Source organism: Megalobrama amblycephala, linkage group LG21 (assembly GCF_018812025.1).
Source record: "Megalobrama amblycephala isolate DHTTF-2021 linkage group LG21, ASM1881202v1, whole genome shotgun sequence".
NCBI lineage: Eukaryota > Metazoa > Chordata > Actinopteri > Cypriniformes > Xenocyprididae > Megalobrama > Megalobrama amblycephala.
In genome coordinates, this window is record NC_063064.1 from 32357535 (window position 1) to 32372534 (window position 15000).

At 37.2% G+C, this 15000-nt stretch overlaps 2 protein-coding genes across 4 annotated transcripts in view; one reads left to right on the top strand and one right to left on the bottom strand.

Moving 5' to 3' along the window:
* The first annotated feature begins 927 nt into the window (after positions 1–927).
* acyp2 (acylphosphatase 2, muscle type) overlaps positions 928–15000 on the top strand; it is a 26765-nt gene continuing 12692 nt past the window's right edge. For 2 of the 3 annotated variants that reach the window (XR_007182205.1, XM_048173144.1), the window contains exons 1-3: positions 13471–13687; positions 13940–13956; positions 14269–14378. Coding sequence is in view for 2 of the 3 variants with exons in the window: in XM_048173144.1 (XP_048029101.1) it covers positions 13555–13687; positions 13940–13956; positions 14269–14378 (260 nt within the window). In the remaining variant the exon portion in view is untranslated. Of the gene's footprint in view, positions 1042–13470; positions 13688–13939; positions 13957–14268; positions 14379–15000 lie in introns of those variants that run through there. The other variant, XM_048173145.1, reaches the window with a different exon arrangement.
* Positions 1549–3690, bottom strand: foxg1b (forkhead box G1b). Its single transcript, XM_048173143.1, has one exon. The coding sequence runs from the start codon at positions 3497–3499 to the stop codon at positions 2495–2497; it is 1005 nt and encodes a 334-aa protein (XP_048029100.1). The 5' UTR covers positions 3500–3690; the 3' UTR covers positions 1549–2494.

Below are 15000 nucleotides of genomic sequence, written 5' to 3' on the forward strand. Positions count from 1 at the left end.
TTAAATAAAACTACCCAGCAGGTTGGGCAAACATTTAACCCAACCGCTGGGTTAAAACAACCCAATCACTGGGTTTGTCCATTTTCAACCCAACTTGGGTTGTTTTTAACCCAGCATTTTTTAGAGTGTACCTTTTGATTATTATTGTTGCCTCTAGTAATTATGTGTCTGATTTTTAATTTCAAATAATTTAATTTGGGTTCATTTTAAGCAAGAAATACAGTAATTTTTAAACAATAGTTGAGTTAAATAAAACTACCCAGCAGGTTGGGTCAAACATTTAACCCAACTGCTGGGTTAAAGCAACCCAATCGCTGGGTTTGTCCATTTTCAACCCAACTTGGGTTGTTTTTAACCCAGCATTTTTGAATAATTGATTAAGGATTTTTCAATTATTCAATTAAAATACGTAAGGATTATTCAGTTCAATTTTATGAAATTTTACTATTAATTAAATTGCGTAAATCTAAAAAATAAATAAATAAATAAATAAAAATTAGGCTTTTTGAGTGTGAGCGCGAGAGATTCTGCCGCTGATTTTGTCGTCGCGTTTAAAATACGGAGGGAAAATAAATAAACTAGTAAATGTTTTTATTTCATATAGTAGTCAACATTTGAAGTGGATCAAAATATATATATATAATTGATTTAAATAAAAAGTAAAATTGATTTAAGTTATCATGTTTCTTCCTTTGATGGTTATTTATTATATTATTATATTTCTATGGAGGTAATTAAGTAAATACGTATAAATCGGGTCTTGAAGAAATTTGAAAAAGTTTTCTATAAGCCTCGTTTGGCTCTTATTTTAAATAATTCATTTAAACCTATGACTTCCTAATTAAAATACATTATTTTAACACGTCAAAACAAAGCAGTCCATTTTTAGCAGCAGTAAAGGCGTTATTTGGTGTAGTATGTAAATAAAGACATGAACAGGCCTTTGTCCGTCAGTCCCTCCCTCTGAGCGCTGCTGAAGGAGTCTGGAGTTACTGAGAGCTTCTCCTCACACACACGTGGAGCTGCACCAACATCTGCACAGTAAGTTTGCCCTTTATTTATTTCTACTGGCTCACGATGACGCGATCAACTCATTTTGCTCGTTAGATCTCACTTTTTTCCTCTCACTTTTATGAGTTAGGCCCATCAACACAACATCAGTTCGTGCATTTTAGATTTTCTTCCTATTGTTCGATGGCGCTGTAGTTTTAGGCTACTTTATAAATGAATTGGTTATTATTATGCTTATGAAATGTCATGCAACTTTAATATATTTAATGAAAAGTCATGCAACTTTAACATTTAGCCTATAATTATGTTTGAATTTGCATAAATCTGCTGTTAAGCATATATATATAGCCTATATAGATGAACCCTTCTCGTCTGAGATGCATGAGGACCATCAGCTCTGTGTTTCAGCATCGCATGCATGACTTAAATGCATTTAAATCGGTATATTAAATAATATAGGAGAAGCTAATGCATTAGAGCTGGTGAGTGTCTGTGCAGCATCATGACTGGAAATGACGCTCTTTACATTCATACAGAAATATTTCAATACTTTATTTCTTTGTTCTGAACTGAAGTTCAGGCAAAATATACAAGAGAGAAAAGAAAAACGACAAACTAGTACATTAGATGAGCATGGCGACTAAAGGTGCAGAACTATAAATCACATGTAGATTCAAACGAAAGGGAAATAAACAATCAATCACATTTCTGATAAACGCCTGTTTTCACAGAGAGTTTAAATAATGGCTTCAGAGCGAATCAGTATGCAGGGATGACGTTATATTTCCCACAAAAAAAAAAAAAAAAGCATTAATGATCTGTCTTTGGTGATGAACCAGGCAAAACTCGACTGTTGTGTGTGTGAATATGGGACAGACCCAGACTGCCCCTGTCGTGTCATCACAGAACAGTATTTTCTGACATATATAAACTCATCCACACTCAGTTCATTAATCCAGTGCTTTAATTCAGTAGCTTCGCTTTACTTTAGTGTCTGGACACAGGCCCACACATAAAACATTGCATATAGACTCATAGTTACCCTATTCCAGGTTTGCACAGCTAATAATAATAATGTTGAATTGTCAGAACGCACACCTGAGTCAGTCCGAACGCTCAACCCTGATTTAAGATATTAAGGCGCATTCACAGTTTGGGACATTATACTTTAAATAAAAAAGGAATTAGTCATACTAAACGAATAATATGTGCCAGACATCTAATAATAACAATATCCCACAAAAAAAAAAAAAAAAACATTTGAATAAATACAAAACCATCATTCACAAAGAAATACTATAAATAATACTTTCTTTCTTTTTTTTTTTTTAGAAAAAAAGAAAAACAAACACGTACGGTTATTGCCTTTGGCATAACATTACACTACCATGATCTTAAATAGACAAAAAAAAAAAATTTAATCCAGACAGACGCGCAAAGCGCGAGGTTCTCTAGGAAAGTTTGGAGAGGACGCGCGCGACGCTCAGCTCAGGAAAGAATTGGGCGCGACGCGTTTGTGTTGAGACAGGAGTCCGCTGGAAAGTGGCGATGTGAAGGACGGCAAACTAGTTCTTAGGGAATCCGAGAGAAGCGGGGACGGAGAGCTGGAGATGCCGTAACCCGGCGCGCTCGCCAGAGACTGCGGCTGCTGCGCGCCCGGCACGAAGTATCCATTGTGCCCTGAGAGTAATCCAGCAGCGGACGGCGGAGACACTCCGTACCCGTTGATACTCCCGCTAGAGGCTCCCAGAATCTGGCGAGACATATCCCCGTTCCCAAGCGGCTCGACGCCCGGGAGTAAAGATCCGTACGCGTGTCCTTGGTTTAGAAATCCGTGCGCGGAGCCGTTATAGTGCGAGTGGTGCAGGGGTAAGAACGGAGACAGCTGCCAGTAGAGCGGGTTGCTCGGGCGTTCGCCCAGCCCGAGTCCGAGGGGCGCGAAGCGGAGGCCCCTTTTCATCACCAGCTTGCCCCGCGAGGTCGCCGAGCGCCGCCGGAGCTTCCCGGTGGTCCCGCCGATGAACACGTCATCGCTGGAGGGGTCGAGCATCCAGTAGTTCCCTTTACCCGGATCGTCGTAGTGCCGCGGCACCTTCACGAAGCACTTATTGAGGCTCAGATTGTGCCGGATGGAGTTCTGCCAGCCCTGCTTGTGCTCCCGGTAGTACGGGAAGTTCTTCATGATGAACTCGTAGATGCCGTTGAGCGTGAGCCGCTTCTCGGGACTCTGCCGTATGGCCATCATGATGAGCGCGTTGTAGCTGAACGGAGGCTTGTCGAATTTCTTTCCCTTTTTGGACGGCTGCTCGGGCTCCTCCGCGTCGCGTTGCACGGGGTCCGTCTCGAGCGCTTCTGGGGGCTTGTCTAAGTCCGGTGCCGGGCGGCTATCCTCCGCGCCCGCGCTGTCAAACTTCGATGGGAGTAACAGGCTCTTGATGCTGAACGATGTCGACTTCTGCACCATGGTCGGCTCACTCTGATCTCCCATGCCGGGGGATGAAACGCGCAAAAGCCCCGTTTTCGTACTTTAAAACGCAGGAGGTCAGGCGCGCAATGATGGGGACATCGCATGCATGACTCGCGGACTCGAGAAATTGTTGATTACTCTTACATCGTACGGGAGGGAGGAGGAGCTCTGCGCGTGCTGGTGGCTGGGACAGTGTCAGTCGAGCCGCGCTCACTCCATCATAATGCGCGGAGAGCCCCGCGCGCGCTGGAGTCTGGAGCGTCTCCTGTGCGTCACTGATCACGTAGCCTGAATAGGAGGGACGAGGAGTTGTTTACACGAAACGCACTGGAATAAAGTTTGAATGAGCCAAAACTAAAGTGAAGACACTTCAAATTGGGGTTATAAATAATACAAACGTTATAAACTGTTGTCTGAGCCAATAAAATGTTGATCAGTCCGCGGATATTGATTATAAGAACGCCACAGTTCTGTGCGTAAAAGCGCGCGGCTGAACCAACGGCGCCTCTAGTGTCCGCGCGGGTCACAGATCCACTGCTGGAGAGCTGGACAAGTTCTGTTGACACTTTCGAGGTCTCATACATGACATTTTTTAATTCACTGAAATCTTGTTGTGATTCAGCGCGCTCATGTTTACGCGCGTCATAAACAATCGCGTTCGTTGATCAATCAGTCTGATATTTTGCACACTTTGAATTAGAATAATCAGTATCTCAAATATCTTAAATTTCGCACATTTTGCATTCTGAAACACGTTTTTCCACTCGCGCTTGTACTAACACACCTTTCGCATTAATTGAGATTAAATTGTTAAATATCACATTAAATGTATGGTTATTGTTTTCTCATCTGATGGCTGTTTTGATCATATTAATGTGTCGAATATGATTTGTATGAGATGTAAATGATTATTTTGATACGCAGAACATGCTTTTTATTATTAAAGAAACGTCGAATGTGTATGAAACATGTTAAAATAATAGTTTTTAAGAAATAGGTCAAAAAAGCAAAGCAAAAGAATAACATTTGAATGTATTTTTATTTATTGTTCTATATAAATTCATGTTTTTTATGTGTAGGTCAATACATATTTTTATTTTCTTAAAACAAGCATCACTACAGTTAATGCGTCACATGACAGTATTCCCGTATCACCGTAGCAATTTTATAAATAACTAATAAAATATATATATATATATTTGTTAAATTTATTGAATCTATATTTTGCAACGCAAATAATACATCATGTTTTGTGTTGTCCAATGACTTTTTAATAATAATAAAGCTTCATCGAGCTATAACAGCCGCGGCTGTGTCACGTAGGCTAAATGAATGTCTTATTATTTATAATAAATTATTATTACTATAAAAAAACGACAGGATGTTGTTTGATGGAATTGCAGTTTATATATATATATATATATTTTTTTTTTTCAATGTCAAATTATATTTTATTTTCAACATAATGAAATCCGTTCCGTTTCAATCAGGTTTATTTTTCTCTGTTATCAGAGCTTTTCCTTTCAAATAATTACACTAAACTGCTATAAATATAATACAAAATATAGAAACGTTCTAAACAGTTTTTGCCATCAACATGAGCGATAAACGAGCGCAGAGCTGATGAAGGCCTACAGGCGTCGGGTATCATCTCTTCTCCTGTAAAATACTCTTTTATATTTTCCTTTTTGCACCTTAGATGTAATAGAATCCGTCCTCTAATGAGTTAAATAATTATGCGAGTTAATTGGCAAAAAAAAATATATATATATATATTTGTATGATTTGAAGACATTTTGAAGAGATGTTTTGAAAAAAACAAAACAAAAAAATCATTTTTAACAAAAAAAGATGGGGTTTTAGTTGGCCACACTTCACGTTTTACTGTCCAGCTATGCAAAATTGCTTCACAAAATAAAATAAAATTAATTATTCATTATCATTTGAGGTCAAAAACAAGGTCAGTCATTCCAGAATGAGTCATCTGCAGTGACCGTTCATTGTTTCATATACAGTTGAGTTCATGACCGACATTCTTCACATACATGAAGAAGCACACACACACACACACACACACACACACACGCTATGCGTCTATATATCTCGCGTCATTTGAAACCGTTTGCAAAAACGTTTAATGCCAAACCTGCAGCAAACACACATGAACAGATGAAAATGATGTGCAAAAGGTTCAGTGAAAGGTCACAGTCTCCTCACAGCTCAGTGATGGGGTTCTTCAGGGTGAAGGCTCTCTGCGGACCTGTCCTGGATTTGAGTCATTTCTTACTGGTTTACCATCATTCACCAGTGCCTTTACGAAACATACACTCTACAAATACTGGGATGTTTCAACCCAAATTTGGGTCAAAAAATGGACAAATTTTTAACCCAACGGTTGGGTTTGTCCATATTTGACCCAAATTTGGGTTGAAACAACCCAGTAGTTACTTACTGACATTAATTTTAAACGTGTTTGTTTACTGCAGGGTTTATTTTTAAGAAATTTCTGTATAGACACAAACATCACACACAGCGGGGCATGTTGTCACACGTGGAGCCTGCTACATTTTAGAATATGTTGTCATTTGCCACGACATATCGTTCGAAACATTGTTGCGTGAGTGTTCGAAATCGTTGGGAATATTTTGTTTTGAACCAGTGATTCGGAGCGCGTCTGCCACATCACGTGATTTAGTTTCGCGCGTTTCGAAATTTGGTTGTTCACGCTGATCTCGATCAGTTTTATTATATTATTACAATAATGTGCTCTCGACAATTGACAGTAAAATAACGCCATATTTTATAAGGTAGACATTTTAAGGGCACATTTGTATACCAAAAAAAAAAGAAATAGTAGTAGTTGATTGCCGCTTTTTGGCCTGATAAGTATCAATAAAACACATAAAACAAGTCCTAAAAATAATAAAATAGCCTACTATACAGAAACGTAATATTTAATGATGTCTGATTTGTAGGTTACATTTTCAATGATACATTTGCGAGTGGATTTTTATTTATTTATTTGCATATTTGAATGCACCGCCTTTTTAGAATATGTTGTCATTTGCCACAACATGTTCGGAGCGCGTCTGCCACATCACGTGATTTAGTTTCGCGCGTTTCGAAATTTGGTTGTCCACACTGATCTCGATTATTTTTATAAAGTAGCCTAGACATTTTAATGGCACATTTATATACTAAAAAAAGGAAAAGTAGTAGTTGATTGCCGCTTTTTGGCCTGATAAGCATCAATAAAAAACATAAAACAAGTCCTAAAAATAATAAAATAGCCTACCATATAGCCTATTATACAGAAACGTAATATTTAATGATATATGATGATATATGATAATGATTTGTAGGTTGCATTTTCAATGGAACATTTGCGAGCGGATTTTTATTTATTTATTAGCATATTTGAATACACCGCCTTTTTATTATATTTTCAACATTGTTTAGTGAGTGTTCGAATCGAAACAGTTGCGAATCTTTTGTTTGGAAGCAGTGATTCAGAGCGCGTCTGCCAAAATCACGTGATTTAATTTCGCGTGTCACGAATTATTGTTCACGCTGATCTCGATCAGTTTTATAATGTAGACATTTTAATGGCACATTTGTATACCACAAAAAGGAAAAGTAGCCTAGTAGTTTTTGGCCTGAGAAGCGTCCATAAAAACGTCCTAAAAATAATAAAATAACACATAGCCTATTATACAGAAACGTAATGTTTAATTATGTCTGATTTGTAGGTTACATTCTCAATTAAACATTCGCGAGTGGATTTTTAAGAAGCGATTTATTTTGTTGATTTGCATAGGCCTACTTCATTGCATGTACACCGTTTTGACCAGCAGGTGTCGCGTTTCAAATCAAATGAATCATTTTGCGAATCAATTTGATTCGGAGTTTCTTAGGACTGTTTTTCCCATCGTCATCGTGTTGATTTTAATTATTTTGTAGGCTATTTAATCCATAGAAACACAACACAATAAGCGGCACAAAGATTTCAATAGGCTTAAGTTTCCCTTCAGCTGATGTAAAACACAAACAGACTCCCGCTAAACATCAAAGCATGACACACATAACTACTAATAATAATCAACAGCAGTTATGTGAATAAACCCAGTAAACAACGACTGTATAATTTATTCATGCTGCAGTGTATGCTGGGAATTCACAAACAATCACTAACATTGTTCAATATAAAGCTCTTTGTCCATGTGACTGTGAGGGGTTGAATTATTGAATGGAATTTTAGGACCTACTATCTATGATGTGATGTGCAATATCACCGTCACTAAATTATCATTAATATTATTTATATTATTATAATAATAATTATTTTTTCTTCTTGAACTAGTTTCATTTGTTTGCGGATGGCTTGATATTTTCATGCTGTCACAAAGGCCGTTGATATTGTGTTATCTAATGTAATGATGTTTTTAGGGTGACTTAAGTGTCTAAATACTTTTTGGTGCAGCTGTATCTTATGTAAGAGCACAACACTGCCAAATCTGAGAGTCCTGATGGAGGGGAAAGCATAAAACAAAACAGAAAAGCTCTGTGGCACTTTAGAAGTGCATATTATAAAGCACACAGAGATTAAACCAACAACAATCAGAGAAAAACAGTCTATCAAGGGGCACAAACACCCTCTGAAATGATATTGTGTTAATTAAGCGTCGGTCATCAATCGGTCGGTCATATTTACACGAGTGCTGTTAGTCGTTGTTGATGAAGTGTGTAAGAGAGTTTATTGAGCTGAATCTGCGTAAACCTCACCTTATTTAATGGTTTAGGTCAGGGTTAGGATTAGTCTGTTGGCATTATGATTAGCTTCATTATTTTAGCTTTTTTGTGTTTGTGTGTGTTTATGTGCCGACAATGTTGTCAGTCTGAGCTCTAGGATTATGGGTCCTCTCTGTCAGGCATTACTCGCTCAGAACAAATCAACAAATGGTGTGTGTGTGTGTGTACGAGGAAAATGAATTTAAAACAATGATGTGAACGGATAGCCTAAATCATTTAGATTAAACACAATCAATTTTACTTTCATTGTCACTTTAAATGAGAAGGAAATATCAGCACATTTTAACCGTTTTAAGGCCCATTCACACCAATAACGATAACTATATTGGGTCCACACCAACGAACTATAACGGTCTGTTAATAGAGGGTATGCACGTGACCTCACCGTCGACCGTTAAGACTGCGGTCACGCCCACTGAGTGGCAGCATTTTTTTTAGCCGCGAAAACACACAAAACACATCCAAAACGGGAAAAAGCTTTGCGATTAACTGTACATATAGATCTGACACAAAAACTGAGGTAAATTTTTACAGACTGCTGAAAGCTACAGAAAAAAGAAGCATATGTATGGCTGCAATTCACAGAAACAGCTGGACTCCAGGTGAAGAAACATGTTTTGCAGTTATCATTTTGTGTCAAAATGCTTGATTTTGCGGTAAAATCATACCGTATATATTGTATTGTTATATATTGTGCTGACAACTCATCAGTTAAATATTTACCATCTTATATTCTGCATAATTGGGTGTTTTTAAATAAACACTGACAAAACTATAGGCTACAAGTTTTAGGGCTGGACCATATGACGATATATATAACACTGATATAAGTGATCACTCCGATTTAGACCTACCTATATTGTAGTTATATAAAATATTCACAGGCAGATTTGCTTTATGTATTTCAAAGGCGTCGAAATCAGGCACATAAATGTCAGGAAACACGACTCCTGGCTGCATGTCAATATCCATGGATTAGGTTTCTTTGACAAACACTTTCGAGCCCAACCGTTAGTGTAATAATTTGTTTTTCTCGCGTTTTCGCAGTTTCCTCTATTAAATCCAGTCATGCAGCAGCTTCTTTTGCCACTCAGTCCAGCTGAGGAAGCGCGCTCCGGCGGGAAAGTGACGTCAATGCATAGGCTACCCTCTAAACTCACGCGCTGCGGTTTCAAACATGTTTTTGCTGTTCTTGTTGCATGTACACGACTTTAACCAGCAGATGTCCTCAGCATGCTATGTTTGGAGTGTAAAATGATCTAATCTAACAGTGAATTTAGCTGAAGAAGCATATAGTGGAATAAAAACAATGTCCTATGGAGTCAAATTAATGCCTTAAAGTTTTGCACAAAAATAAAGTTTTGCAAAACAAAAAAAAGAATTGAGCAATAAAAAAATGTTTTGCAAACAAAAATAAAGAATTGCAAAGGAAAAATAAAGTATTGAGCAGAAAAAAATAAGTTTTGCAAGCAAAAATAATAAATTGCAAAATAAAATAACGTAGTGCAAAAATAAAAATATAATCAATTACAAAAATCAATGACAGCTGTAATCCTATTTTATCTTTGCCACATATTTTTCATGCTCAAACCTACTAAATCATTTGCAACACTCATTTTATTCTGCGTTTCAGTCAAGCGTGCGTTCACGATACCGGCTTTCGTTTGCGCTGCACTTTTCTGTGCGGTTCTCTTTATGGCACTGGTTTGACGTGGGGGTGGAGTCAAGAAACGGGGGCACGCCCCCGCGAAACACGTCATCGGCAGGAGACGCAGATCGCAACAGAACAGATCAAGCATAGAGACAGAGCGCATTTATTATAATCTGAAAACCACGCCCACCGGGGAAAAACAATCCAACCGTCTCCATTGACTTTGTATTGCGTGAGGCTGCCTCCTTGTCTTTTCTGACTCATTACAAAAAACAGAACAATGCCTAAAAGCTGCTGTGTGACAAGGTGTACAGCTAACAAGCTAAAAAACCCAGAAATAAGTTTTTATAAGCTGTCGACCCCAAAAAACGAATGTTTAAGGACACAAAAGTGGATACAGGCAGTGAGACAGAGCACAACAGGTCATATTACTATAAGAAATGCATTGGAGGGGGTCGTAATTGGCGACAACATATGCTAAACAAACCAACAAAAACAAACCATTCATTATTTTTAACCATGTCAAAGAATTATTTCACCTGTCGCTGATTACGTTCCCCTCCAATGCATTTCGTGGGGGCGTGCCCCCGTTTCTTGACTCCACCCCCACGTCAAACCAGTGCCATAAAGAGATCCGCACAGAAAAGTGCAGCGCAAAGGAAAACCGGTATCGTGAGCGCACGCTTGACTGAAACGCAGAATAAAATGAGCGTTGCAAATGATTTAGTAGGTTTGAGCATGAAAAATATGTGGCAAAGATAAAATAGGATTACAGCTGTCATTGATTTTTGTAATTGATTATATTTTTATTTTTGCACTACTTTATTTTATTTTGCAATTTATTATTTTTGTTTGCAAAACTTATTTTTTTCTGCTCAATACTTTATTTTTCCTTTGCAATTCTTTATTTTTGTTTGCAAAACATTTTTTTATTGCTCAATTCTTTTTTGTGTTTTGCAAAACTTTATTTTTGTGCAAAACTTTAAGGCATTAATTTGACTCCATACAATGTCTAGTAGTCTTTTTCTCTGCAACTTCAACAGAGCTAGGGTAATGTTAGCGAAATTAGCGCTGAATACCTGAGGTAATTTTATTTTACTGTTTGCTAGCCTGGCATAATGTTCTCATCGTTAATACTTCTCAACATTGATTGTTTTCCATATGTCCATTTTCTTTAAAGTATTCTTGAAAAGGGGGGTTGACCTGTAAAACAGTAGTGGCTTTTTCTGGATCTCAGCAATTAACTTCTCCATAATGTCGTCCGCCATTTTAAATGCGCGGGCCGTTAAATTAGAATGGATTCTGATTGGCTGTCAGTGTTTTATCATCCAACAGCTGCAAAAAATCATTCTGAAAGTGATCCTAACGATATCGTTTCTCTATATTGTTATCGTTATAGCTGTGTAAAGTGCTATTCTTTTATATTTAGAACGATTTCCACATCTTTATTGTTATCTTTATTGTTATCTTTAAAGTTATCATTCTTGATGTGAACGGGCCTTTAGACTATTAAATTAGAAATAAGTTCACTGAAAATGTTTAATAAGACCACAATTTATTGCATTACTTCCTTTACTTGATTTTTATTAGCTTTAAATATAAACAGTAGATGTATATGCATCTATATTCAGCATAAATTAAACATTCCGGTAACACTTTACAATAAGGTTAATTAACATGAACTAATAATGAACTGCAATGATACAGCATTTATTAATCTTTGTTAATGTTAATTTCAACATTTACTAAAATCTTGTTAACATTAGTTAATGCACTGTGAACTAACATGAACAAACAATGAACAACTAACTATTTTCATTAACTAACATTAACGAAGATTAGTAAATAATGTGTTGCTCATGGTTAGGTCATGTTAGGCTAGTTAATACATTAAAGGGTTAGTTCACCCAAAAATGAAAATTCTGTCATTTATTACTCACCCTCATGTTGTTCCACACCCGTAAGACCTTCGTTCATCTTCAGAACACTAATTAAGATATTTAAGCTTATGCTTCAGGAAGCTTCAGAGCGTTATGAATCTTTTGTGTCGAATCATGATTCGGCTCACGTGTCAAACCGCCAAACTGCTGAAATCACATGACTTTGGCGCTCCGAACCGCTGATTCGACACGCTGATTCATAACGCTCCGAAGCTTCCTGAAGCAGTGTTTTGAAATCGACCATCACTATATAAGTCGTTATTTTTTTTTGCCGCACCAAAAATATTCTCGTGGCTTTATAATATTAATATTGAACCACTGTACTCACATGAACTGATTTAAATATGTTTTTAGTACATTAATGGAGCTTGAGAGAGGAAATGTCATTGCTGGCTATGCAGGCCTCACTGAGCCATCGGATTTCATCAAAAATATCTTAATTTGTGTTCTGAAGATGAACGAAGATCTTACGGGCGTGGAACGGCATGAGCGTGAGTAATAAATGACAGAATTTTCATTTTTTGGTGAACTAACCCTTTAACTAATGTTTAACTAGAACCTTATTGTAAAATGTTACTAACCATAATGCTTCAAAAAAAAGTCTCAAGCATCATGGTTGACGTTTGAGATTGTGATTGCATGGAAAGTCTGATCCCTGATCATCAGACGTGTGAAAACACGGCAAAAACATTTAACCTGTGCTGTTTTGGGTCGAAGGTCTCTGTCAAATCCAAATGTGATTTATTTTTTGAAAGGATTTGTCTGTTTAAACCCTTGTATGCAAATTCCATCTCTAATAAAATGCTTGTGCATTCACAAATCTAAATGTTTTTGAATTCACATTGTATCTAATCTCTGACGGTCGGGCTTGTTTTTCAATCATAAACATACTAGATTACAGAGGAAAACTGGCTAAGAATATTAAAATCATATCAGGATGTGAGAGGAAAATTGTGTTGTGTGTGTTGGCACATTTCTGAAGCTCATTATTTGTGGTTATTGATGTAATCTGGTCTAGAAGAAATCATTCTAGAAGGAGACAAAATAATTTTATGTTTTTACATGCAAAAAAAAGGTATTACCATAGCATTTTGGTACAATCATGGTACTGCCACACAACTTTTTGTTCATATAAAAAACTGTAGCCTACATTAAATAAAAACGAATCGGACAAGAATATTTTAAAAGTATATAAATATTTAATGTTTTGTTGATTTGTGCATTGCTCATTTTATAAATATAGGATTTTTAATAATGGCATGTATATATTAGAGTTGTTACATAATGTTAAATCTATTATTAAAATCTAATTTATATAGCAGTTCCAGTTAGAAAACTCGCGAGAATGAATCTACTGCAGACCTCTCTTCCTCCAGAGGGCGCGCGTCCACTTAGAAAGCAAATTTCAGGACGTTTTTTGTCTTATTAGAGGCATCTGACATATTCTACATATGATACTCTTAAAGACTAAAATCAAACATATGAATAGAAACCCACGCCAAACAATCAAAATAAAATATTGCTTTAAAACTCACCATCATGTCACCACAACGACTGTGATTTGTCCATCGTGACAAACGCTGAGAAAAGTAACAGGTGTCACGTGACGCACTGGTCGCTGCAGGAGTGTCGGGTCTCAACCGTGCAAGTTGCGGCGGCGTCAAGCGCTTTTATTTATGATTATCTGTAATTTAAACACCTGCTGGACTTCTCTTTTGGTCCTGAGCCTTGTAATATTGTTTGCAATGTCTTCGGACGCCGGTGAAAAATATGTCTCTGTAGATTTTGAGGTATTCGGGAATGTTCAGGGTGGGTATTAGACTGTGCTTTGCAAAACTTGTCGACAATAATACACGCCACGCCTCCAAAAATATATTTGTGCAACAGCACAAAAAGGTTTAACACCATTGTGCATGCTTATTTCGTAATATAATAGACTAATATGTTGGCTATTCTTTATTAGTATGTGTTTATTGTGCAATAAAATATATATGTGCAATAAAAATATACACTTTTTGCACATATTCCAAAAAAAAAAAAAATGTTTTTTTTTTTTTTCAGGTGTTTGCTTCAGAATGGTGAGGAAATGTATGAATAATACAAACTAAGTTTGCTTTACAAAGTTTTTTTGTAGCAGAACCTACTAACCCTTACAAACAAGGTATTATTATGTTTTCAACATGGTAATACTATGATATTCTACTAGAAAATAACTTATTAATGTGCAAATACAAACAAGTGCTAGATTTAGTAGCTGAAATAAGATATCTGAGTAAAGCATGGCTAAAGTAATGGCTTTTATTTTAAATGTGTGCTTTGAATGCAATGAAACTGGCTTTTCTGAATGCATTAATGTAAGATCAAACTGTAAATGTCCTGTTTTATGGCAGTACACAGAGGAAGAAGGGAAGAAACTGGGCGTGACAGGCTGGGTAAAGAACACTAGACAGGGCACTGTTGTCGGACAGGTGCAGGGACCTCCTGAAAAAGTGAAAGAAATGTGAGTATGCATCTGTGTGTTTATTATCCACTGATGTCTCTCGTGCAGTGTCTCCTCTAACCAGCAGATGGCGCCAGTGTTCCAGCGTTTCAGTCATGGAACAGTCTAGAAAGACTGGAATCTCACACTGTGCTGTAACCTATAATCAGCCATGCAGTGATAGATGGAGACAGCAGTGCTTTATCACTTAAAAGCTTTCGCAGCCTGTGCCGAGTGAGTATGTGGGCGTGTGCCGGTCTGCAGTCCCTCGGGTGGGGCGGGGCCTGGAGCCATGATGTCATGATGTCGGTCTGGGCGGGGCGGCGACACAGGGGCGAGGGCTTTATGACATCACGGTCTCAAATGTGAACCAGACATTCATTTGTGCAAATTACTGGAGATATAAAAAAATGCTGGGTGAGAAAATTTGACAAATTCAGTGATTGGGTTGTTTTAACCCAGTGGTTGGGTTAAATGTTTGCCCAACCTGCTGGGTAGTTTTATTTAACTCAATTGTGTCAGGCTTAAAATGAACCCAAATAGGTTGGAAATTAAAAATTAGTATTTGATCAAACTGCTAAAAGATTAGATTAAAATATGCAAAGAGATGATTTTACTCACTGAATTAAACATGAGAGATAAT